Raw genomic sequence first — 26,471 nt, 5'->3', positions numbered from 1 at the left:
CAAAATGGGTTTAAAAACATAAACAGCTGTGGGATACTGTTTGTCCGTGATTTGAACCGGGGGAACAAATCATGGCAGGATCAGCCTGATATTATTTGTATCCCACGGTAACTTTACTGTATAAAGAGCTAACATCTCCAAAATGTCAGGAGTAGTTAGTCATTGCAACAAGTGTTTGTGAACTAAAAATCAAGAATGTAGGATACTGTTTGTCCGTGATTTGAACAGCCCAGCGCTGCTCCCGACGAAGGGAAAACCAGTTCTGCAGGGAGACCTACCTTGGCACTTGTGCAGGTGAAGCCAAAGGGAAGATTTGCTTCACCATATTTTCTAGTCTTTGGCTTAGAATGAAGTTGGTTTGGAAACATATTAGCTATGCTTCATCTCCTGCTTTGCGTTTGTGTGGGTGCCCTCTGCTAGCAGTGTCCAAGCGTTTTGGGGTTTTTTTTTCCTTTTCATACCGCGCCCCCCCTGCAATGGGGGGCGGGCCCCACACTTTGGAAAGCTCTGCTGTAAACTATCCCAGCCACTTGTGCCTCTCAGTGTATGCTGTCCCTGCTTGCATCTTAAATCCTGCTACTATGTGCACGATAGTCCCTGGGTCACCTTTACAAAGCTTGGGACCTGTTGACTGTGAAAGACTTGGGATGGATGGATGGATGGATGGATGGATGGATGGATGGATGGATGGATGGACCTTTGTATATTGTGATGAGTTTTCATGTCCTGACATCAGTGGCATTTATCTTTTGCTGTGACCACCTTATTATTCCAGCTAGGTGTCTGACAGCCAGCAGGTGATATGTATTGATAGCTTGGATTTTATTCCTATCATTCAATTGGCTTTTCCACCTCTGTCTTACCTTCTGGGAGTATTTGGCGATGGATACATCTTTAGCATGGTTCATGTTGGCACTTGAAATACTCAGATACTTGTAGCTTTCCTGTATATTTGCTATTCTGCCTTCTGGTAGCACCACCCGATCAGTCTGGATCACCTTCCCTCTCGTTGCAAGCATTTGGCCACACTTACAGTCAGAATGACGTCCCGATTTCCTCACTATAGTGATAGTTGATTTCTGGCATACATCTTCATGTCATCCATGTATAGGTTGTGGCTCCAACGCCACCTAAGGGAATTTCACCCCTAGAAAATATAAAGAGAGCATGTCTTTATACCTACTAAGAAAAAATGCACAGGTTTGAAATTATAATACTGAGGCTACTTTCAGACTACTTTATTAAATACATTGGTTAAAAGACAAAAGAAAGAAGAATTAAGCAATTGTAGCCCAGAGCACAATGAAAGTTGACATGGCCTACACTGTAGTTCTGCTTCCAGCCTTCTTCTCCAACTGCTCCAACCTGAGTGATACTGGGTTTACTGTGGCAGTGGCATATATCAGCTCACTGGTTTAAGTTATGATGGTTGGGGATCGTGCTTAGGGCAGTGTTCACATCTGCAAGCACGTCCTTTCAGATGTTTCTGTATACTATGCCAGCCACTTGGTTATGGCGCTCCATTTTGCATCCTGCTGTTAAGTGCTGGGTTTTCTCAGGGGCATATTTCTACAGCCTGCAGCTGGGGTCTTGCCTGGTGTGGTAGACCATGTCCTTGTGCTGCCATGGTTAGTGCCTCTGTGCTGTCTTTCAGTCCAGGTTTGTTCAGCCATTTTCCGGATTTCTCGATATCAGCCACTTCCTCTTTGAATCTTTGTTTTTTTTACCCTGGACTGTTGTTCTGACACTCACTAGTCCTTGGCATTGTTCCTTTTGCTTATCATACAGTCTCAGGGTACTGGATTTTGGGGTGAAACATTTCACACATAGCAAGGGGATTTCTTTTCTTAATGACAGTGTTTTCTATCTCCTCCTTTGGCCAGCTAATATCACAGCAGGATACATATAGGTGGTGATTGCCCCAATTCTGTTGTTCCAATTCAGCTGACTCTTCACGACTTGCCTTACTTTCTGAGGTTATGTTGCAGACGCATCTTTCCCAATGGCCTCTTCATGGTTCCCATTTGTTCAAAGGTACTTGTACCTGTCCTCAATGCTATTCTTCACTCATGGCAAACAGCTTGATGTCCCTGATGTAGAGCAGGTGGCAATGGTTTATACAGTAGTGGGGACTCTCTCCTTGGTAAATCCTGACTTTATGGTGACTTGTGCAATTAGCTTAAGGTTGGGCTCTAAGAGTTTCCATATCCCCATCATCTTCCCAGTGAAAGAGAGTTTAACATTCTTATAGTATTAACAAGTTTGACAAATAAGCGCACATTATCATGAAGGCAAAAATGGAAATGGACAATAAATTCCCTTTAAATTAATTTCCTGTCTTTTATTTTTAGTTTGCGATATTTGGATTTGAAGCTGATGTTAGTAACTGATCAGCTGAGGTAAACTGAGTAGTCATAATTGTATCTGTGTATGAATTGGTTTATGTTTGCCTGTATTTTTCCTTGCAGTGTTGACAGGAATCAGCTGCTGAGGTTCATCCACTGCTGTGCTGCCTGTGACGTCCAGCAGGAGGCAGCGTCAGGCCTGCTGAGGACTCTGCAGCACAGCTTGGATCTGTCCTGCTCCTCCTGTGTGGAGCTACCAGAGGAGGATCAGCCTGAGCCTCTGAGTCTGACTGCTGATGACTGCAGGGCCGTCTCCACCATCCTGACACACAGCAGCCGGGACACACAGCTCGACCTGCGAGACTGTGAGGTGGAGGACAGCATGCTGGACCTGCTGTTTCCTGTCCTCCACAGGGTCCACCTCAGGTGGGAAAGACCACAGAAGAGTCTAAACCAGAGAGAAGTTCGTTCACACTGGTGTTGATGCATCCTGACATTTTCTCTTTGCTCTGTTTGTCCTGTTTAGAGTCAGTAAAACTGTCCTCGTCCAGCTGCTGTCTCTGGTTCCTGTGAACAGTGAGAGGGACACAGTGAGGCGGGCGGTGTCCCTGTGTGCAGCCCTGGGTGGAGAGCTGGATCTCAGTCACAGCACGCTGGATCAGAGGGCCTGTGGGTCTTTGGTCCAGATGCTGGACTCGTGTGAAGGGCTGACAGAGCTGGACCTCAGTCACTGTCAGCTCACTGACCAGCTGCTGCTCCCTCTCATCACACATCTGCACAAAGTCCAAGTCCTGGAGTGAGTGTCACACACTGATCCTTCTCTGGGAGGCACCAATAACCATCAGCCTGTTCACACACACTACAATAATATGATGTGCAGTGATCACTTAGAGCCACTTGTTGTGTTTGTGTTACAGTCTGAGTCACAATCAGATCACTGATGCTTCGACTGATGTGTTACTGCAGCTGCTCTCCATCAACCCCTCCATCGACTGTGTGCGGTGAGCCAACATGAATCAGTCTCCATCAGTGAAGGAGTTTCTCCTCAGACTCTCAGAGGAATCATTCACAGTCTGAGCTCACGTGGATTCATGTTGTTCTGAGTGAATGAGTGACGTCTGCTCTCTCTGCTTTGGTCTCTTTCTAGACTCTACAGCAACAACATCGTGCACAGAGCAGCCTTCAAGGAACACAAGCAGTGTGAGATATGAAGGAATCATCGTCAAGTAGTTGTTGGTTTTTTCTCTTCTCGTCATCATTAAATGAAAACATTGGAGGAAGTATGAACACTGGTGCTGTGTTCATGGAGTCAGCAATGTACGACACAGTAACATTAGAGTGCTATGTTAATTTTTTTTTCTTTTTTCTATGATCATTAAGAAGACAGTTTATATGGAGGCTCAGGATATATCTCATCCTGATGTATCTTTTGTTTCTCAGCTGCTACAGATTTTTCTTTGATGGAGCTCAATTGTCTAATCGAGCTCCATTATAGTAAGTAAGTAAAGTAAAGTTACTAAGTGCTTTTCACAGATAAGCGGTCACAAAGCACTGTTGACAAAAGGCTAAAATAAACAAGAACGTCAGGTGCCAAAATAGATGATACAAAACATAATAATAAAATACAGTAAAGTTAACAGGTACTTTTAAAATAAAATAAATAAATCAATTAAAAAAATCTCAGCAGAAAGCCTGATTAAACAGAAAAGTTTTTAACTGCGTTTTAAAACAATCCAGAGTCAACAAAATGTAGTTGTGGTGGTAGACTGTTCCACAGCCTTGGTGCCACAGACTGAAGCCTCCGTCCCTTTTTGTCTTTAGATGTGTTTGTGGAACAACCAACAAATTCTGAGTCTTTGAATGGAGACGAGCAGCAGTGTATTTAGTAAGAAGTAGACATAATCTGGGGCCAGGCCATTTAGTGCTCTGTATGTTAAAACAAGAATTTTGAAACAAATTTTAAAATCTATTGGGAGCCAATGTAAAGAGTACAAAATAGGAGTAATGTGAACATGCTTACTAGAATGTGTTAGTAGTCTGGCCACAGAACTTTGTGTAGCTTGGGAGTCGAGAAATAGATGATTTGTTCAAGTTGGTAAAAAGGACATAACAATAATATAAACACGATGACACAAATGCATGAACAAATTTTTCCAGTTCAGCTGTGGAGACCTTATGTCGCAATTTAGAAATGTTCCTAAAATAAAAGAAAAATTCATGATTTTACATTCGAGCCAAGGCCCAGAGGAGAATCAAATATTTCTCCAAGATTCTGAATGTCAGATTAAAAGAAGATTAGATTACCAGTAGAGCTGTTTCTTCAACAGAGGAGTTACCTCAGCAAAATAGGATGGAACACAAACTTGCCTCAGCGACACGTTGATGATAGATTGCAGTGTGGGACCAACACTGGTTAGAGTCCCAGATGGGACAGAGGGAGGTAGTATATCTGGGCAACATTTACTTTGGGTTCTGTTTACATTTTGAGTATTGGTTATATTTACTTCTTTGTGTTTCAGTTAAGTACAGCCTCACCTGTGTCCATTTGTATCATGTTGTCAAGTTTTTATCTTTGGCATCTGATCCTTCATGTAGTTACTTCCTGTTTTATTTTGATATTGATTTGTCTCTGGTATATTGTATTTATATTTGCTTATGCATCTCATTATCCTGATTGGTTTCAGCTGTGTTTTGTTCCAACGCTGTTTTACGCTCCTTTAATTTGCCTATTTTTATATTTACCTGTTAAACCTGAGAGTCCTGCAGGCAGCTACCTGGGACCTGTTTTCAGCTGAACCTTGACAGATGACCATCCTGATGTTTACACATCTGAAACTTCTGTAATAATGGTGATTCAGTTATTTTATTTTTTGTTAGACTATTGAGACAAAACAAAGAGGCCAACTTGTTTTTGTTTTTTTTAATCAATGCAGTGAGTCGGCCATATTTATTCATTGTACTTTTGTGATAACTGTACTTATTCTACTCAGCATTTTTCAGTCAGGACAGAGTAGAGAGACTCTATAATCACTTCTCAGAGGAACGATGCAATAAGTGAGCAATCAGGAGAAAACTATGTTTGGTACTTTGACATAACTGGAACAAATGGGCATAAACATGTTAACATATATCGGTTTTCATATTTTATATTACATGACATGGGTGAAAGTGGTTATTTTTTCTGTGACAGTTTTCCTCATTAATGGAACATGTTAACAAAACCTTCTACCATATTAGTTTACAGCTGCAAATGGACTCAGGGAATAAATTATAAAAGGCCAAATGTCTGTAACTGATGATTCCGTCTCAGTGATTTATAGTTGTAGTAAATCATGTTCATGTTGCAGGATCACAGTCCACTTCAGGTGCTGATGAATGTTTCTGCAGATAAATTAAGATTTAAGACCAGGTTGACTTTAAAAATTAAGATTGGAGCATTAAGATTTAAAATTGTTTGGCCTTACATACTAAAGAGCACCAACAGGACGGACCCTAATTTACCTCACCAGTATCCAGATGAACAAGTAATAAAGCAAATTCAGCTCCCTTGTACAGTTATGTTTTTTCACTCTATTACTTCAGCCTGATTTAAGTGTGACTGATCTTCCTCCTATACATCAAAATATGTTTTTTGTTCTATATTTTATAAATTTTATAGAATATTTGTTTACAATGATTTATTTCCGTCACACTGATGGCGTGTATCCAACACAGCATGTTTCATGGAAGAATTAAAAGCTCAAACATTCTGGAAAATTATTCAAAGTACTGAAGAGAAACAAACCTGATTTCATAGCAGAAATGCAAATTGGATTGCATCATGTGAGAACAAACAACTCAAAAAAGAAAAAGAAAATTCAAAAGACAAGTCATTTCAATGAGCTCCGCAAAACACATGTACTTTTGTGAGTTGATTTCAGCCCCTAAACAGTGACCAGAGGAAAGAATTGTCAGAATAATGTGCACACATTTTAGAGAGGTTTTCCTGTAGGTACTCTGTACAAACACTAACACCAGACACTGACAGCAAAGCGTGCAGCTAGAAACAAAGCTATGACATGGCTATCTGAGGCTTATGAATTTGTGATCGCACAGCATCTCACATTCTCTCTCACACACACACACACAAGCAGAAAGTGCCGAAATAATATATATTAATAAAATCAATAGCATTATTCCAGCTTTTAATCAAGACCATGGGCAGCAGTGGTCAGGGGAATGGACACGTTTAAGCTAATGCTGTCCACTCAAACCAAGTAACACAAAGATGCTGTAACATCTATAAGTTGCGAACAAAAGAGAGAAACCCAGTAACCATAGGCCCTCACAGATTGGATGTACCAAACAGACACTCTCATTCAATAAAGGGTTGAATGAGAAACAACAGTTCCTAATGAATCAGCTTCTAGATATACATTTCCATATATAGTGCACGCACATACAATGAGTGCATATTTTCAAGATTCAAATGTGTCAATATGTTAATATGAAAACATTTTAACTGCTGGGCTGCCAGCAAAATAACCCTTTAATATGTTGCCTGTATATGTTGATAAAGCGTTGTCCTTCCTGACATCTACTAAAAATGTAAAAAACAAAATTTGGCTTTTATTGAGCTGCAGCTACAGTTCATATTGTTCAGTTCTGATGAATTTCTATTGGAGAGTGTCATAGTTTGCAGTGAAAGCTTAAATATCCAATAAGGCTCTTGGTATTATCCAACCATCAGAGCAACCCTCTTCTGATCTGCAGTCAGCTGTCTGGTTGGAGAAACTAAGTCATACTTATGCGTATCTCAGCCTTTGGGATTATCATTAAATCAATTCTTACTCTGGATCAGCTGGGATGAGTGATGGATGGAGGGGATTTTATTACAATAACATCAAAGAGATAATGTGAGTTTGAGGATTGATGGCACTGCAGACCAAATCCACCAAATCTACCTTTGAGTACACCGTAAAATTAGTTCCCAGAACTAAAAAACAAAACAAAAACACTATGCAAACTCAGTGCCTCAAAAAAAATGAGTAAAGCTTACTTAAGATGACTATGTTAGGACAACTTGTTCATTGCAACTATACAGTACAAAGAATAACTTGATGTTTCTGACTGCAATACTAATTGTTTACAAACTGAAAAACATTTCAAGTTCTACTAAATTAAAAAGCAATTTGAGGTAACTTACTATTTTTTAATCATATTATATTTTGTCATCCTTGAAATTTCTAATACAGCACTTATATTAACATAACACTGTTTGCATGATTCATAAAGAACAGTTAACAACACTTCTTGTAATAACTTTGAGTGGAAAAGGACAGAAAAAGAACATGTGGATCCTGGAATAATTGCAGCTTCCATCATTAATGGACTGAAGAGGAAGAAGTTCCCAAGGAGTCATTTAGAAGAGTTTAGAACATCAACTGATTGAATCCATGAATCTGGACACATGTTTCTGAGTGAAAGAGACAGACATGTACAGACTGAACTACCTGTTCAACCGTCAGAGAGTTTCTCTAACAGGAGGACATTCTTTACACTCAACTCAGCACAGACACACTGAAGAACCAGGATGGACTCTAAATCCAGGATAAAGAGGTTCAGTGAATGTGGTGTTGAAGGTGTGGAGGTAGATCAGTGTCAGAGGAGACTCTGTAGAAGGACAGAGTGCCACATACACTGCTACTCTGTTAGAGACAGAGAAGGAGATTGATGATACTTTCTTACAGTGCCAGACACGAGAAGGACCATCATCAGAGCAGTACAGACTCCAGGACTGATCATTCCCTCCAAAACAGCAGTCATTACTGTCTCCTTTCCTTGTGATCCTTCTGCATCTCACAGATATATAATGTCCCCTCTTCATTCAATCTCCCAGTAACAGCGACCAGTCAGACCATTTGTACACAGCAGCTGAGGCCAATAATGAAATCTGTCTGTATGATCAAGATATGACTGATCTTCCTCCACACGTGTCACCTTCCTGTTGTTATCAGACAGTTTGAGGTTTGTGTTCACTGTGTTTGTGTCGATTGTGAGTTGACAGGAATCTGATGGAGAAACAAACACAATCCAGCTGCAGTTATTGATCCATCATTTGTTCATTGATTGACACTTTGATGATGACTCCTGACATCAGAGATGTGAATGAGTGATGTGACAGTTTGAAGATGGTTGAATGTTTGCTGCTTTGTTTTCATGAATCACATTAAAAACACACTTACACTTCCTCAGACCTGGTCTCAACCATCGGCCTCCAGCAGGCTGCACCCTGAAAGGAGGAGGGGGGTCAGACCAGCACTGTCTCTTTCAATATGCACACATGGACATTACATCTCTCTCATACACATACTGTTAGACACTAATAAAGGAACAATCCAACATTTTCACGAATACACTTCAATCCATACACACAGACTGAAATGATTCACAGCCTTGTTTCTTTCACAGACAACAAGTTTCCAACCTATCTTAACCTGTTCATCCTTCAGTCAGTGTCACTGACTGTCATTGTGACTGTGGACATACAGCATGAGAAACACACACATTTAACATGGCTGACACTTTATTAGGTACAAAGTGGCCACTTCCTTATGTACAGTACACCTCTGGCCAGAGGCAGGAAGTGACAAAGTATTTTGTTAATGGACTTAAGTAGAGTATTTACTTCTCTGGCAGCTTTTTACTTTTACTCCAAACATTTTTAAACAAATCTCTGTACTTTCTACTCATATTTTGAGAACAGGCTTGTTAGTTTTGGTTTAACACATTTGCGGAGAGTTATTTCATGTCACTGCGAGCCTTCACACATCAAATCAATTTGAGGCTAGACATACTGTGAAACCTGCTGCAAAACAAACTAAACTAGACTAATTGCATTATTTAAAGGTTGTTTAATATTCTACAGTATGTTTAACATGTTGATCCTGAACACAGGCCATTGCTATAAGTCAGTGTTAGAGTCAGATTGGTTCTTTATCTTTTTGGTGACCTCACCCCAGTGTATCACTGACTGAATTCCACCCTCATACCAACTTTATACCATCTAGAAAACAGACAGCATGGCTGAAAAGATGGGAGTGGAGAAGAAAGCAGAGCATCATGGGAAGTCCAGGTTTTCTTTGTGTTAGCTGATTTGACAAAACCTAAAATCCCAGTCAGAGATGATGAGTATCATCACTGGAATTATCATTTCTCTGTTAAACCACGCTTTCTGCTTCAGGACCTACACATGCTCACATGACAAGGAGCACTTTAAACATCATTTCACAGGTGTTAGTGCGCATGTGTGTGATGTAGAGGTGTGGGTTTGAGCTCTCCACCGCAGCTTTCCATAAAACACAAGATACCATGATAAAACCATTCAGGAGCTGATATAATCGACTCGTACCTTTGGCTTAATCATTGCCCTGCATATCTGAAATGTCACCGCCGAAGAAAGCCTCAAACCTAGGCAAGAATAAGACCATCGACGGATACATTAGCAACGCTAATGTTAGCGAGCTTGATGCTAATGATAGCTGCACCAGCAGGGTTTTGGTTGAGCCTAAAGTTGTCACTCCGGATGACAAGGGTGAAATGTATAAGATATGCCAGGAAATATGCAAGACAATATCTAAATCAATCCTGGAGAAACTTGATGAGCGGTTTGATGCTTTTGAGGCCAGGTTCCAGTCAGTGCTGTCCATACAGAATGACTTACAGAACCAAACGGAAGGTCAGGAATTAGCGGTCAATGCGCTGGACGAGTGAATGGATGTGCTTGAAGCCAAATGCGAGGACCTGGCAAAGCTTGTTGATCAGTTTCAACCCAAACTATTGGACTTGGAGGCTCGTTCTCAGAGACTTAATATAAAAATTGTTGACATAAACGAGGGCTCAGAAGAAGGGAGACCGAGTTTATTTCCATCCTCATCCCTGAATTATTGGGTAATAATTCTGTGTGTGTGTGCGTGTGGGGGGGGGTATTGTTTTGTTTTATAGCTCAGATGCGTGTGTTCATTTATATTTATAATGGCTGGTGTCCAGGGTGATGTAAAGGAAGAGGGGAGAAACCTGCAGTTGATCTCATGGAACGTGAATGGACTAGGCAATCCTATAAAAAGGGGAAAGTTTTCAAGCATTTGAAACCCTTACCTGCAGGTATTATCCTTCTGCAAGAGACTCATATTAAAAAAGACACACAACATAGATAAAGTGCAACTGGGTATCTCAGATATGTCAGTCACCATATTATTGGGGAAGAATGTCCCATTTCAGATGACTTGTGTGGTTAGCGGTCCCTTAGGTAGATATATAATGGTCTCTGGTACTATAAATTCTCACTCATTACCACTTCTAAATATATATGATCTAAACACAGATGAACAGAGTTTCTCTAAGAGAGTTTTTGATCTGCTCACAGATAACAAGGATTCTAATATGATAGTGGCTGGAGATCTTAACTGTTATCTTGACCCCTTTCTAGATAGATCATCCACACGACTAGTGTCAGAAACATCCATCCATCCATCCATCCATCCATCTTCATCCGCTTTATCCAAGGCCGGGTCGCGGGGCAGCAGCCTAAGCAGAGAGGCCCAGACCTCCCTCTCCCCGGCCACCTCCTCCAGCTTATCCGGGGGAACACCAAGGTCTTCCAGGCCAGCCGAGAGATATAATCTCTCCAGTGTGTCCTGGGTCTGCCCCGGGGCCTCCTCCCGGTGGGACATGCCCGGAACACCTCACCCAGGAGGCGCCCAGGAGGCATCCTTATCAGATGCCCGAACCACCTCAGCTGGCTCCTTTTGATGTGGAGCAGCAGCGGCTCTACTCTGAGCCCCTCCCGGATGGCCGAACTTCTCACCCTATCTCTAAGGGAGAGGCCAGCCACCCTTCGGAGGAAGCTCATTTCTGCTGCTTGTATCCGCGATCTCGTTCTTTCGGTCACTACCCACAGCTCGTGGCCATAGGTGAGGGTAGGGACGTAGATCGACCGGTAAATTGAGAGCTTCGCTTTTACACTCAGCTCCCTCTTCACCACGACGGACCGGTGCAGCGTCTGCATTACTGCAGCTGCAGCCCCAATCCGTCTGTCGATCTCCGGCTCCCTTCTCCCATCACTCGCGAACAAGACCCCGAGATACTTGAACTCCTCCACTGGAGGAGTGTCAGAAACAGCATCTGCAAAACTTTTAAATAAACAGTCTTCTAAATACTCCACTGATTTACTTAGGTCCAGTCTCTCAGCTCATCCTTATGTTCCCCAAGGAAACTACAAAGACTGAGGTATACAGAAAAAGTAAAAAAAACAGAAAAGTAAAAGAAATAGCAGTATAAAATAATTTATGCCAGGCGGGGAGTGTGTTGTTATAGCTTGAATGTGTTAATATGCTTTTGCTTTGTATGATTTGGCATCCTCTTGTGGCCACAGTTGGTACTTGGGAAACTTGTTATGCCCAACTAGTTCGATACAAGTGTGCAGTAGAGGTGAAACTTTTGCCCATGCATGCCTGTAAGTGCCTGCTTTAATCTGACTCTCTGATGCCTCCTATGTGCCGATGAAGCTGTTGATGCTCTGCGATTTCCTGATAGAGTTCAGTTCCATTTTAAATCATTTTGCCATTTTGTAAGAAAAACACTTGAATGACTTCACTCCAGGAAATAAAAAGAAAAACCCTGAAAATCAAACAGAGGGTTTTTGTTCTCAAACATCAGCTATGGAGGAGCAAAACCAAGGTAAAGAAAATAAAGTCAAACTGAAAATGCTTTAAAAAGACATTTTGAAAAATAACTACAACAGTTGTGTCCGTACACTAAACCAGGTGTTTTTTCCTACTGACCTTCCTTCGTCATTTCTAAAATCAATCTGGACACCTCCATCACACGGCCAGAAGTGTATGTCTCCACCATAAGATCCACTGTTTTCATTCTGCTTGCGTTCTCCAGATGACTCTTTTTGATGGTTGGAAAATCACCTACAGGTACATTCAGCAGGTACCAGTGGAAACGTTTCAGCTCCTCCTCTCCCAAATCATCCAACAGGTCTAATAGCTGCTCCTGAACAGGCGTCTTCATCTTAAATCTACAAAACACGAGGGGATATTTTGAGCAGAGGGAACAAAGTGAAACAGGATCAGTGTTACAACAAATCATATTGTCTTTGCAGTTTTTTTGTTGGATTCTACTGTTTATTTACTGCAATGACATGATTTTAATGAAAAAAACCTGCCGCTCATACAGAATCTCAGGCAATTAGACTGATACTATAAAACCTGAGGACGAGGAACTCTGATCTAAAAACAGCCAAAGATCAATCCTGATAAACTTGAAGATGATTTTTGCCTTTAATGTTATTGCAGAAGAACTAAGAACATGAACACGAAAATCAAATAAATATAGACCAGTGGAGAAGAGTGTGTAAGAGGGCAGAGACATTTGTGATTATTTGCTAAGGTTTGATTAGTGTCATGTTGCCAGAGAAGAAAACACATACCATAATATAAACTCTGACTCTAATATGAAGCAACACTGCACTCTTAAATAAAGAAAGCAGTTTAATATCTACAAACAAGTTCAGTAAAAGCTTTAATTTTTTTGAGATTGTTGAAGTTAAAAAAATAAGTTGTTCAAGTTGTCCTTTTAGTAGCTCAATGATCACATTCAAAGGTCAAGTTGATTGAACTTTTCATAATCTTATTTCCTTCTCTCGGGTCAAGTTTGTCCAATTTTCCCCTCACTTGAGGTATTGAGTTATCAGCTTATTCCAATTGTTGGGTCGGAATAATTTGACTTTTGGGTCATGTTCATACACCATGTGCCATTTGAGCATGTAAAGGACCGAGTCTGGTATAGTTTTTATTAGTTTTTTTGGTTTCCTTTTATCAGTCCCTTAGAACTGTAAATATGTAACGATGTTTTAGATCGTGTTTATTTGTGAGAATATGTTGGGGTTTTTTAAATTATACATATTTATATATATACTCTGACATTTTATGCGTGTTGATGCATGCTCAATCATCCAGGTCAGGAAATCCCAAAAAGTTGGTTCTGTTCATCTGGACATTTTCAGTTCTTCAGTCTCAGCTGACTGCAAGTTTCCCCAACCTTATAAACAGTATCTTTGCACAAAGACTGAAGCTAGAACCACAGAATGAACAATGGGCTGTGAGGTCAGTTCCTTGATCATTAATATGCAAATTGTTTTGCCCATTGATCAACAACCACTGGTTGATCAATGGGCAACCAGTGGCTGTGAGTACCATTCACAGAGATTTGGGGAATGGCTGTTAGAATTACGTTTTTTAACAAAATAATTTCTAATGAGCAATGAGCAACATGGTGACTGACCTCAGTTACTCCAGTCTGCAGCCTGAACTCTCCTGAAAACTATGCAGCTCCTTCAATTCTGAATAATTCAGGTTGTTGAAAGTCAGGTCCAGATGTTTCAATTGGGAGTGGTTGGACTTCAGAGCTGAGATCAGAGAGGAGATTTCTGACAAACCACAGTTCATCAACCTGTATAAAGAATGAGAGATGTAAGTTTATCAGAGAAAGTTTGCATTTGAAATCAGTGTTTCATACCTACAGTTCTCTCCTGTCCCTGGTGGACATTTATTCCTCCCGCTGCCTCAGCAGAGCAACAAACATCATCAAGGACAGCTTCTGAGCTATTCAACATGCTTCCCTCAGGGAAGAGCTACAGGTGCATCAGCAAAAAGAATGACAGACTCAAAAATAGTTTCTTCCTAAAAGCCAAAGCCACCCTGATATCACAGGACTTCCTAAAAACTACACAACTGTCATCACCAATGTGCAATACTTAATTTTACATGCAATAACCCACACTGTAAATATATAACACTATTTATTTATTTCCCCCCCCTTCTATTCTTCTATTCTATTCTGTTCTGTTCAGAGCTGAAGAAAGTTCAGAATGTAGAAGTTTAAAAAATGGAAACTCCAGACAGCTGAAACCAACAGGATCCATTTTTAAAACTCTTCAAGAAACTCGAACAAATTTTTTTTTCACATTTACATACACTGATACTAGTTTCCAGGACCATTTAAAACATCAAAATACATGCTTTTAAAGACATTTGTAAGACCTACAATGTGAATCATACCAAACGATGCTGAAATTGTTGAAACAAGCTAAACTACTTAGCAGGAGAGTGATACTATAGAAATCCAACTTCCTGAACTCACACACTAAAAACATCAAATTGAAATACATTTATCATTTATTTAATTAAAATGTAAATAAAGAGAATAACACTTATTTTGGCTGCTCCCTTATTCAGAATGTGTTGCCACAGCAGATCTGCACATTTTGACCTGTTTTTTTGTTTGTTTTTTTGTTTGTTTGTTTGATAATGCCCTTATTAATACCTGGTCTTAAGCAGGGACATGTCAAATTTTAGGTAAATGTGTAAACTATACTATAGAGCCACTAAAGAATGAATACTGTATGTGGAATAAATCAAATCATTAATGGAAGAATTTATTGAAAAAAAAATCAACTACCCCTCCTTGAATAATAACAATAATAATAATAAACTTTATTTATAAAGCACACTTAAAAACCAAGGGTATGCCAAGGTGCTTAACAAGTAAAATAGAGTATAGGAGGAGGATAATAGAAATAGGACCAAAGCAAGTACTAAATATGCAAACAGATAACTGTCACTAATACATAGGAAAGCAACAGGTACAGAGCAAACAAGAATTTAAATGAGCATAGAAGTGCATGATATAAAATCATAAAAGAAATATTAACTAGAGGGAAAGGCAAGATTGAATAAGTGGGTTTTTAATCGTGATTTGAACAGTGCAATGGAGTCAGATGCGCGGAGGTCGAGAGGAAGGGTATTCCACAGTACCGGGGCAGCCAGAGCAAACGCACGGTCACCCCGGGACTTCAGTCGAGATCTGGGTTGGGTCAGAAGTAGTTGAGTGGCAGATCTGAGTGTTCTAGCAGGAGTATGTGGTTTGAGAAGTTCACTAAGATAACTTGGTGCTAATTTATTAATAGTTTTGAAAGTAAGGAGTAATATTTTAAATTGAATACGGTACTTTATGGGCAGCCAATGCAGGCTAGCTAGGACAGGGGTAATATGGCAAAATTTCCTGGTACCAGTCAAAAGGCGGGCTGCTGCATTTTGGACTGTTTGCAGTTTAAGAAGAAGAGAAGAGGGAAGACCATAGTACAAGGAGTTACAATAATCCAACCTGGAGGTCACAAAAGCGTGAATAAGCTTCTCCAGGTCCTCATGCGGAATATAATGCCTAGCCTTAGAGATAAGGCGCAGTTGGTGGAAGCTAGATCTCACTACAGCAGACACTTGCTTATCGAGTTTGAGTGAGCTATCCAGCAGTACACCCAAGTTACTGACATAGTCACAAGAAAAACTAGCAAAGGAACCCAGGGCAGCACAGAGTTGGGCACGAGGGATTTTACTGTTGAACACCACAATCTCAGTCTTCTTATCATTTAAAACGAGGGAATTACTCAGGAACCATTCTTTGACCTCCCGCATGCATTCTTGAAAGTAGTGCAGGGACACAGCAAGGTCGTCAGTAAGTTCAAAATAGATCTGTATGTCATCGGCATAACAGTGGAAGGCGATATTGTATTTTTCAAAGATTGTGCCTAGAGGGAGCAAATACAATGAGAAGAGAATAGGGCCTAAAACTGATCCTTGAGGCACACCACAACAGACCGGAGCGGAGGAAGAGGAGAAGGTGCCTAAGTGAACTGATAAGGATCTATCAGCGAGGTATGATTTAAACCAGTCGAGGGCAGTGCCTCTAATACCCACAGTGTGCTCAAGTCTTAGTAATAAAATGTTATGGTCTACCATATCAAAGGCCGAAGAGAGGTCCAGTAAAACTAGGACCATAGAGCGTCCAGTATCAGTGATTACAAGAATATCATTAAGAACTCTAACCAACGCTGTTTCAGTGCTATGCAATGGCTTAAAGGCAGATTGAAATTTCTCAGCAATATTGTTCGTGTCCAAGTACGCCTGGAGTTGGGAGAGAACTAGTCTCTCCAGGATCTTGGACAAGAACGAAAGCTTAGAGATCGGTCTATAGTTTGAAAGGTCATAACAGTCAGAATTTCTTTTTTTAAGAATCGGGTGGACTACAGCATGCTTAAAGGACAAAGGAACACAGCCTGAGAGCAAGGAAAAGTTCATAAGAAATAGGATACTAGGTCCGATTACATCAAAACAGTCCTTAGCTAAACGAGATGGAAGAATGTCAAGCACAGTATTGGTGTTATTCATTTGAGCAACTAGCCGCTTAAGAGTCAAAAGTGACACAGGCTCAAACTGGTGGAAAGTTGAAATGCACTCAGGAATGGGGAGAGGATATAAAGCAGGGGGAAGGGAGGACTTAAGAGATGAGACCTTTTTTAAAAAGTGAGTTTGAAATCGCTCACAAAGACCCTGAGAATGAATTAAAGGCATGTCCGGGGAAGGGTTAACCACAGAGTTAAAAATTTTAAATAAGGTACGGGGGTTATGGTCATTGGCCAGGATGATTTTGGACAAGAAGGACGCTTTGGCCGTTTTAGCAGCACTTTGGAATCGCTACCTTATCGTGGTGGAGGGGTTTGTGTGTCCCAGGGATCCCAGGGGCTATGTTGTCTGGGGGCTTTTGCCCTCTGGTAGGGTCTCCCATGGCAAATTGGCCCTGGGTGAGGGACCAGACAAAGAGCGATTCATAAGACCCTTATGAAAAGGACACCGACGGAACAGTTTACCCTGCCCGGGATAGGGTTACCGGGGCCCTGCCCTGGAGCCAGGCCCGGGGAGGGTGCCCGAGAGCGAGCATCTGGTGGCCGGGCCTTAGTCCATGGGGCCCGGCCGGGCACAGCCCGAAGAGGAGACATGGGCCCATCCGCTGGGAGACTTCAATGCACATGTGGGTAACAACAGCGAGACCTGGAGGGGCTTGATTGGGAGGAACGGCCTCCCTGATCTGAACCCGAGCGGTGCTCTGTTATTGGACTTCTGTGCTAATCACAGTTTGGCCATAACGAACACCCTGTTCGAACATAAGAGTGTCCATAAGTGCACGTGGCACCAGGACGCTCTAGGCCGTAGGTCGATGATCGATTTTGTAATCGTATCACCAGACCTGCGACCATATGTTCTGGACACTCGGGTAAAGAGAGGGGCTGAGCTGTCAACTGATCACCACCTGGTGGTGAGTTGGATCAGGTGGCGGGGGAGGACGCTGGACAGACCTGGTGCACCTAAACGCGTAGTGAGGGTGTGCTGGGAACGTCTAGCAGAGGCCCCAGTCCGCGAGATCTTCAACGCACACCTCCGGCAGAGCTTCAACAGCATTCCGAGGGAGACTGGGGACATTGAGTCCGAATGGACCATATTCAGCGTCTCCATTGCCGAAGCTGCTGCATTGAGCTGCAGCCGCAAGGTGGTTGGTGCCTGCCGTGGTGCTAATCCCCGAACCAAATGGTGGACACCAGAGGTGAAGGGAGCCACCAGGCTGAAGAAGGAGTCCTATCGGGCTTGGTTAGCCTGTGGGACTCCGGAGGCAGCCGACAGGTATCGACAGGCCAAGCGGAATGCGGCTCGGGCAGTGGCTGAAGCAAAAACTCGGGTGTGGGAGGAGTTCAGAGAGGCCATGGAAAAAGACTTTCGGACTGCCTTGAAGAGATTCTGGCAAACCGTCAGACGTCTCAGGAGGGGAAAGCGGTGCTCTACCTGCACTGTGTATAGTGCTGGCGGAGCGCTGCTGACGTCGACTGAGAAAATTGTCAGGCAGTGGAAGAAATACTTCGAGGACCTCCTTAATCCCACTGACACGTCTTCCGAGGAGGAAGCAGAGTCTGGGGATGAGGGGAATGACCCGCCAATTTCCGGGGGCGAGGTCACTGAGGCAGTTAAACAACTCCTTGGTGGCAGAGCCCCTGGTCAATGGCGTGTCCAGCGGGGTGGCCTGGGGGGGCACAGGCCACCCCCCAAACCAGACTGGCCACCCCAGGTGCCACCCCAAAGGCAAAACAATAAAATTCAATCAAATATCAAATGTCCGATTATGTTTTCACGGTGACGCTCAGATATCCGAGTGTAAGTGAATGCAGCATCGGCTTCTGCGCTATGTGCATCACGTTAGCAAAGGTAGGAGAGCCAAGCGCGAAAGACGGCACTGCAGGAAACAATCTTTCGGTGAAAGAAAATGAGGACAGAATAAATGTCCCGGTAAGTAATATCAAGTTTGTTGAGTTTAGTAAACTTCGGTGAAATTAGAATACCAAGAAAAAAAATAACACTTAAAGAATTATTGCAGCTGTGGAATATTTCAGACAGTATGCTACTGAGGGCAGCTAACATAAGAGTTATGAGTTATAAGATATAATCTAAGTCATAACATTGCTGTATGGAGCTGCAGATTTGGTTGCAGGTTAACATAGCTGGACTGGCCATCGGGCATACCGGGCATATCCCCAGTGACTTATTTTTTATTTTTTTTTGTAATGGCATGAACAATGACAGGTGGTGGATTGGCCAGATGCAGGTCGATGTGTAGAAATAACTCCGTTGTTTGGTGGTGGCTATGACGGGGCTTCCACAGAGGCAACAGGTGGATGAGGGAAGGGGAGGCAGGAGGAGAGCCCCGAGGCAGCCGCCAGTCCGAGTGTCAGGTGAACTGAACTTCAGGTAAGAAGTTATGACCTGCAGTCTATCTGGGTCAGATATAAACCAAGTTTAGGTGGAGTTTATTTTCATGTTGCTGACTTTTTACTGTCAGTTGCAATAACTCATACTGCGTTCTAGCCAGTTTGACGGAGTTTTTATACAGCTGGGTGGGTGCTATGATGTTACTGATAGTGAACTTTATTTTATTCATAAGGTTAGTAGAGTTGCCAACGGCTCCTTAAAAAAATGGAATGGTCCCTCATTCAGAGAAAATATTACGCGTTTCGTATTGAGCTGAGAAGAGACGCGGTTTGTCCTGGACTTTAGCTAGAATGGAAAAAAGACACAAAGCTGGATTTATTCTGTCTTTATGCTGCACAGCTGCCTCTTCTCTCATTCTCTCCCCCTCCCTCTCCTGTTGCTACTTCAATCATGAAACTGATCAATGATCAGCTGATCAGCTTTTCTCTCTTGTTTATTTATCGCCCACTTTGCGCCAGAAAGAGGAAACCAGCAGATATTGCGCTAAACAACAGCAGCACGTTTAAGCTTGATCAGCTGTTGTTAGAATGTATTTAATATTAATTTCTAGTATCAGCTGATGTTTGCTGGAGCCACAGCTGTAAAGCTGCTGGTCATGATGTCTGTTTAGATATGTGGTGAGAGGGAAACATGAAGATGAAACCAGGAGATGTCCTTACTGAACCATCAGAGCTAAACAGGTGATGGAGAAACAGGTTTACCTTTTAGGTGACATGAATGAGTTGAAGGGAAGTTATGAACTGTTTCTGAGAGACAAATAACACCAGGATCCTTTTTTATGTAGCTGACAGCTGGTAACTGTGCAGGGGAGGGTCTAGCAAAGTTTTGCCAGGGGGCCAGGTAGGGCATTAACAGGGAAAGGTGGGCACAAAGAAATACTTTTCTTTCTCATTCTCATTTAAAATACCTAGTTTTTATTAAATAATTATCTAAATCTTACAACCAAAGTTTTTATCTGACGTAAAATGTATAGAAATCATACATATACCAACAAGACTGTACATCACTGTCACAACAGGGTTTGTTTTCAGTCAAAGTCTTTATGGCTTTACTACCTGGTGGGCCGGTCTGTAGTGAAAATGCCCAATTTTTTTGTCCCAGTCCAGCCCTGCAGGTTAATACTGGCAGTGTCACCATGCCAGCTGACTGTATTTTATCATCAGCCAGTGTTGTTCTTTATCAATATTACCAAAGTTTACGATAAGGCAGCATAGAAAGTATTTACTTGCTTTCAGGTTTTATTCAAATGTTAGTCTTTTCATTTGTTTCCCCACTTTTTTCCTGTTTCAAAATCAAACACCAGTTTGTGAGAAGATTATCTTCTTTTTTTAACAGGCAGATAAAGTTTTGCATTGGCATTGGCTAATTTGTCAATTGTTTGTTACAAATGTTCGTATTTTAATATTCAAAAATGTTTTTGCCCAAAACATATGTGCACTATATGTCAGTAAAAATACTATGCAAATATTGCTGTCCTTGAATGCTGAGTAAACACTGACAAAGCACTGATTGTATCTCTTGTACTTTATCAACGCAGTATCTAAAAACTTTGCACCGTAGTGGTTAAAATCTCATTCTAATAAGAGTTAAAAGTGCATTTGGTTATTAGGTTTATAGGATTATTGAATTATGGTTAAGGGTTGGTAGAATTTTTTTTTAAACATTATCTGCCAATTAAATCTGCCACCCTTCTCCAAATCTGTGCCCCTACCTGCCCCCCCAACAAAAATTTTCTAGACACGCCACTGCCCCTGGTGTTGATGAGGTCCGCCCCGAGTTCCTGAAGGCTCTGGACGTTGTAGGGCTGTCCTGGTTGACACGCCTCTGCAATGTTGCGTGGAGATCAGGGGCAGTACCTGTGGACTGGCAGACCGGGGTGGTGGTCCCCATCTTTAAGAAGGGGGACCGGAGGGTGTGTTCCAACTACAGGGGGATCACACTCCTCAGCCTCCCTGGGAAAGTCTATGCCAGGGTGCTGGAAAGGAGAGTTCGTCCGTTAGTCGAACCTCGGATACAGGAGGAACAATGCGGTTTTCGTCCTGGTCGCGGAACACTGGACCAGCTCTTTATCCTCTCCAGGATACTTGAGGGTGCATGGGAGTTTGCCCAACCAGTCTACATGTGTTTTGTGGACTTGGAGAAGGCATTCGACCGTGTCCCTCGGGGTGTCCTGTGGGAGGTGCTGCGGGAATATGGGGTGTCTGGCCCATTGCTACGGGCCATTCGATCCCTATATAACCGTTGCAAGAGCTTGGTTCGCATTGCCGGCAATAAGTCGGACTCGTTCCCGGTGGGTGATGGGCTCCGCCAGGGCTGCCCTTTGTCTCCGGTTCTGTTCATAATTTTTATGGACAGGATTTCTAGGCGCAGCCAAGTGGCGGAGGGCTTTCGCTTTGGTGGCCTCAGAATCTCATCTCTGATTTTTGCAGATGATGTGGTTCTGTTGGCTTCATCGGGTGAGGGCCTCCAGCTCGCACTGGAACGGTTCGCAGCCGAGTGTGAAGCAGCGGGAATGAGGATCAGCACTTCCAAATCTGAGGCCATGGTTCTCAGCCGGAAAAGGGTGGAGTGCCCACTCCGGGTCGGGGATGAGTTCCTGCCCCAAGTGGAGGAGTTCAAGTATCTCGGGGTCTTGTTCTCAAGTGATGGGAGAAGGGAGCCGGAGATCGACAGACGGATTGGGGCTGCAGCTGCAGTAATGCGGACGCTGCACCGGTCCGTCGTGGTGAAGAGGGAGCTGAGTGTAAAAGCGAAGCTCTCAATTTACCGGGCGATCTACGTCCCTACCCTCACCTATGGCCACGAGCTGTGGGTAGTGACTGAAAGAACGAGATCGCGGATACAAGCGGCAGAAATGAGCTTCCTCCGAAGGGTGGCTGGCCTCTCCCTTAGAGATAGGGTGAGAAGTTCGGCCATCCGGGAGGGGCTCAGAGTAGAGCAGCTGCTGCTCCACATCGAAAGGAGCCAGCTGAGGTGGTTCGGGCATCTGACAAGGATGCCTCCCTGGGCGCCTCCTGGGTGAGGTGTTCCAGGCATGTCCCACCGGGAGGAGGCCCCGGGGCAGACCCAGGACACGCTGGAGAGATTATATCTCTCGGCTGGCCTGGGAACGCCTTGGTATTCCCCCGGATAAGCTGGAGGAGGTGGCTGGGGAGAGGGAGGTCTGGGCCTCTTTGCTTAGGCTGCTGCCCCCGCGACCCAGCCCCGGATAAAGCAGATGAAGATGGATGGATGGATGGAAAAAATCAACTATTTGGTACTATTATTATGTTTTTTACAGTGACCTCTTCTTTTCAGTTTTCCAGTTAGACTGGAGAAGGCTAAGAATGAGGCTTTCAAATGAATAAAACCTGTCTGGATCTTAAAAAGTTAATTCTGTTCATCTGGACGTTTTCAGTGGGAGAAACGTTTAATCACGTATCCAAGTAACTTCTTCAGTCTCAGCTGACTACAGGTTTCCAACCTTATAAACAGTACATTTGCATAATGATGACACTAGCACCACTGACTAACAATAGGCTGTGATGTCATTCATGATCATTTCATCATCAGGTGTGAGGGGCCTTTAGAGAGAAACCAAAAAAAGCCAATTCATAACAGGATGACACAACATAGAGCCACCTTGACAGGACAACACTCAGCGGTACATCTGCATCTAAAGGCCAAAGGTGACTCTGTCTAGGATGACAATGTCCACATTTTGGAAAGAGAAAACCGACTCACATCTTGTGTCAGGTGACCTCAATATGACACATGATAGGATGAGGCAAGGTCTCACAGCTCTTATCCGCAGAGGTTTCCCCTGAAACTTCATAATGTAGCTTCATAATGTAGAAGTTCAGAAAATGGAAACTCCAAACACTTCAAAAACCAAAGAACTCATAATAGACTTCAGAAGGAAAAAGGCAGAGATCCAACCACTATTCATAAATGGGGACTGTGTAGAAAGGGTGGCAAGCTTCCGCTTCCTGGGAGTCAATATAGAGGAGAACCTTTCCTGGAGTGTGAACACCTCCGAGCTGCTGAAAAAGGCCCAACAGAGACTGTACTTCCTGAGAAATCTCAGGAGGAATAACATCACACAGAGACTGCTGGTGTCCTTCTACAGAGCCACCATTGAGAGTGTTCTAACTTACTGCATATGCATCTGGTACACTAGCTGCACAGGGGCTCAGAGGAAAGCACTCCAAGGGATCATTAACACCGCCCAAAAGATCACTGGCTGCCCTCTCCCCACACTGGAAGTTCTACACAACGCCCACTGTTTTAAAAAGGCCCAAAACATCATAAAAGACACCTCACATCCTGGCCACTCCCTGTTCGAACTGTTGCCCTCAGGCAGACGGTACAGGGCAATCAGAGCAAGGACTAATAGACTCAAACACAGCTGTTATCCAACTGCAATAACACATCTGAATACTACAAAAAAATGTCCATCACGCCACTCTTGTGTTAATCTATGCACGGTCTGAAGCATGTGTGTGGGAATGTATGTGAATGTTTTACTGTTATATCTTATTAGTATTTTAAGTATTCTATCTATTTTATTTATTGAATTTTATTGTTTTATTTATATTTTGATATTGCTAGGGATGATGCAATGATCGGGGACCATTCTTAATTTCGTTGTTCTCATGACAATGACAATAAAGTTTCTGATGATGATTCTGATGTTGAAGCAAACAGGATACAGCTTCCAGCAGTTTTCAAGAAACTCCAACAAAGTTATGGAAAATTCATTTTTCTCACATTTTATCAACAGATCAGGATAAAGTGTTGGGTATCCAACCATTGAAAAATAATCCCCAAAACACAGTATTTGATGCTTTTCTTTGACACGCATGACAGTAAAGTCAGTCTTTTTGTAATCTGGAGTGTTGCTCAGACCAAAACATAATTTGAAAAAGTCACTGTTTCCACTGTTTGAGATTTCTGCATGTTTGATGACCACAATAACTGGTTTTCCATTAACCATTTAAAACCGGTCGGAGCGGGCACGCTCCGTTTTGCATAACTATTTTTAAATCCCTGTAGAACTGGAACCATGTAGGCTAGCGCAATAATTTTTTTTGCATATGAAACCGAAGGAGTTGTACTTACATCTTATGCCATCAGCCTGTCCTAGGTCACGGTTTTTGCTCACAGAGGGCTTGGGAGGCAAAGTCTAGTCTAGTCTAGCTTATCTTTTTTCCACCTCCTCTCAGACTGACGACAGATACAACGTAAATCTCATATAGAGTCATTTAACCAGGATTGAGGGGAGGATCTAAGACGCTTCATCTTTACGGGGGCCACTAGGCAGGGCTCTAGACTAACTTTTTGCCACGGTTGCACTGGTGCACCAGCAAAAAAGTTAGGCGCATCCAAATTTTTCAACCGCATCGCACCACAGTTTTACATGTGCACTTTTTGTGGGGGTAAATTGATGTCCATACAGACAATATTGATTTGTAAATGATTAACTAACAATCTTGTGCTTAAAGTGATTTTGCACTCTTTGGAAATATTGTAGACGATATTAAAATTAATCATCACATTGGCCTCCTCTGATGACCTGTTTGCTGCTGCCTGCCACTGAAAGGCAGTGGGGAGAGGGGACACTTGGGCAGTAGGGCTGGGCTATATCATACCTGTGATGTTTACAGAAGTTTTATTTTGAAAAGGTCGAACAGGAAATGGAAAATGAACAAGTTAGCGCTGCAGACTGTGTTATCGCTGCAAGCCTGAGAATTAAAGAATGGAACTGAGAATTACTGAAGGTGTGATCATTAATGTTTGAGGCATGCAAACATTACATTGGCGACGAGAGTAAAGGTTACAACCAAAGCAAGACGAAGAAAGTTGCCCTACCCGGAGCTTAAGAGACAAGAACATGGCTGCACACGCTACTCCACTTCCACCCTTCGACACGGAGACCGACCTCGGTTCCGTCGGACCTCGCTGGACAAAATGGCTTCAGAGGTTTGAAAACTACACCACCGCAATGAATATTACTGGAGATGCAAGATTAAGAGCATTATTGCTGCATGTGGCTGGTGAAAAAGTGCATGACGTTTACGACACGTTAGCAACGGATGGCGACAAGTACGCAGATACAAAACAGAAATTGTCAGCGTACTTTGCGCCTAAGAAAAACGTGCAGTATCAGATTTATCTGTTCAGGAAAGCGGTGCAAGAGTCAGGTGAAACGTTGGACAACTATCACACCAGGCTTAGGATTCTAGCCAAAAACTGTGAGTTTGCAGACATGACTGCAGAAATCAAAACACAAATTATCCAAAGCTGTACATCATCACAGCTGCGTAGAAAAGCACTCAGAGAACCTGATTTAACGTTGGATGATCTATTAAATCACGGGCGTGCATGTGAGTTGTCTGAATTGCAAGCTACAGGGATGGAAGCTGACAAGACAGCTGCAGTTAATAAAGTACAGCACAAAACAGGACGTGATACCGTGGCTAGAAACAAATGGACACCCTCATGGCAGCCGAATAACCGCTGTCGAAACTGTGGAGGCAGATATCCTCATGAGCAAGGCTGCCCAGCCAAAGACAAAATCTGTAATTCTTGTGGCAAATACAATCATTTTGCAAAGTAATGTCGCTCAAAGAGAAAAGAGACACATTGTGGAAAGAAGTATAAGAAAAATCTGCCACCGCAAACTGTTCATCAAGTAACAGATAGCGCTGCACATGTGGAGACAGGGCACACATCCAGCAGTGATGACGCCTATGTATATGTGGTGAACACAGCTAAACATCCTAAACTCCCACATACTGAAATCAGAGTAATGGGCACCCAGATACCGGTGCTAATCGTTTCTTGGTCACTGCTAACTGCTTAACTGAAGCTACCTACAACAAACTGACACCACGTCCTACTTTGACTTCTACAGACATCAAGATTTACCCATACCACTCATCTACGTCTCTCCCTGTGTGTGGTGCATTCAGGTGCAGTGTGGAAAAACAAGACAAAACAGTTAGGTGTTCCTTCTTTGTCATTAAAGGAGGAGGTTTCAATATTTTGAGTTTTGAAACCTCAAAAGCCTTGGGACTCCTCCATATTGTGACTGCGGTCTCTTCTCAGTCTCAACGTTCTGTTGCAGACAAGCTAGTAGAACAACACCCAGAACTTTTCCAGGGAATTGGAAAACTCAAAGATTTTCAAGTGAAACTGCACATAAACACAGATGTAAAATCAACCTGTCAACCACACAGACGTGTTCCTTTTCATTTACGTCAAAAAGTGGAGGATGAACTTCAGAAATTAGAAGCTGATGACATTATTGAAAAGGTTACAGGACCAACACCGTGGGTTTCACCCATTGTAACACTGCCAAAACCAAAGAATCCGAATGACGTACGGATATGTGTGGACATGAGACAAGCAAACACTGCAATCGAACGAGAACGACACGTCACGCCCACGA

General features: G+C 42.7%; 1 protein-coding gene across 2 annotated transcripts in view; it reads left to right on the top strand.

Annotated features, from left to right (window-relative positions):
* Window positions 1–5,897, top strand: part of LOC101483126 (uncharacterized) — a 137,888-nt gene extending 131,991 nt beyond the window's left edge. For both annotated transcript variants that reach the window (XM_076880464.1, XM_076880465.1), the window contains exons 29-32: window positions 2,469–2,771; window positions 2,872–3,141; window positions 3,263–3,346; window positions 3,493–5,897. In XM_076880464.1, coding sequence (XP_076736579.1) covers window positions 2,469–2,771; window positions 2,872–3,141; window positions 3,263–3,346; window positions 3,493–3,556 — 721 coding nt within the window. In that variant the 3' untranslated portion in view covers window positions 3,557–5,897. The remainder of the gene's footprint in view (window positions 1–2,468; window positions 2,772–2,871; window positions 3,142–3,262; window positions 3,347–3,492) is intronic.
* Window positions 5,898–26,471: the final 20,574 nt, after the last annotated feature.

The sequence above is a fragment of the Maylandia zebra genome, linkage group LG23, assembly GCF_041146795.1.
Source record: "Maylandia zebra isolate NMK-2024a linkage group LG23, Mzebra_GT3a, whole genome shotgun sequence".
NCBI lineage: Eukaryota > Metazoa > Chordata > Actinopteri > Cichliformes > Cichlidae > Maylandia > Maylandia zebra.
The sequence above is the reverse complement of the archived record's forward strand: the minus strand, read 5'-3'. Positions and strand labels throughout refer to the sequence as shown.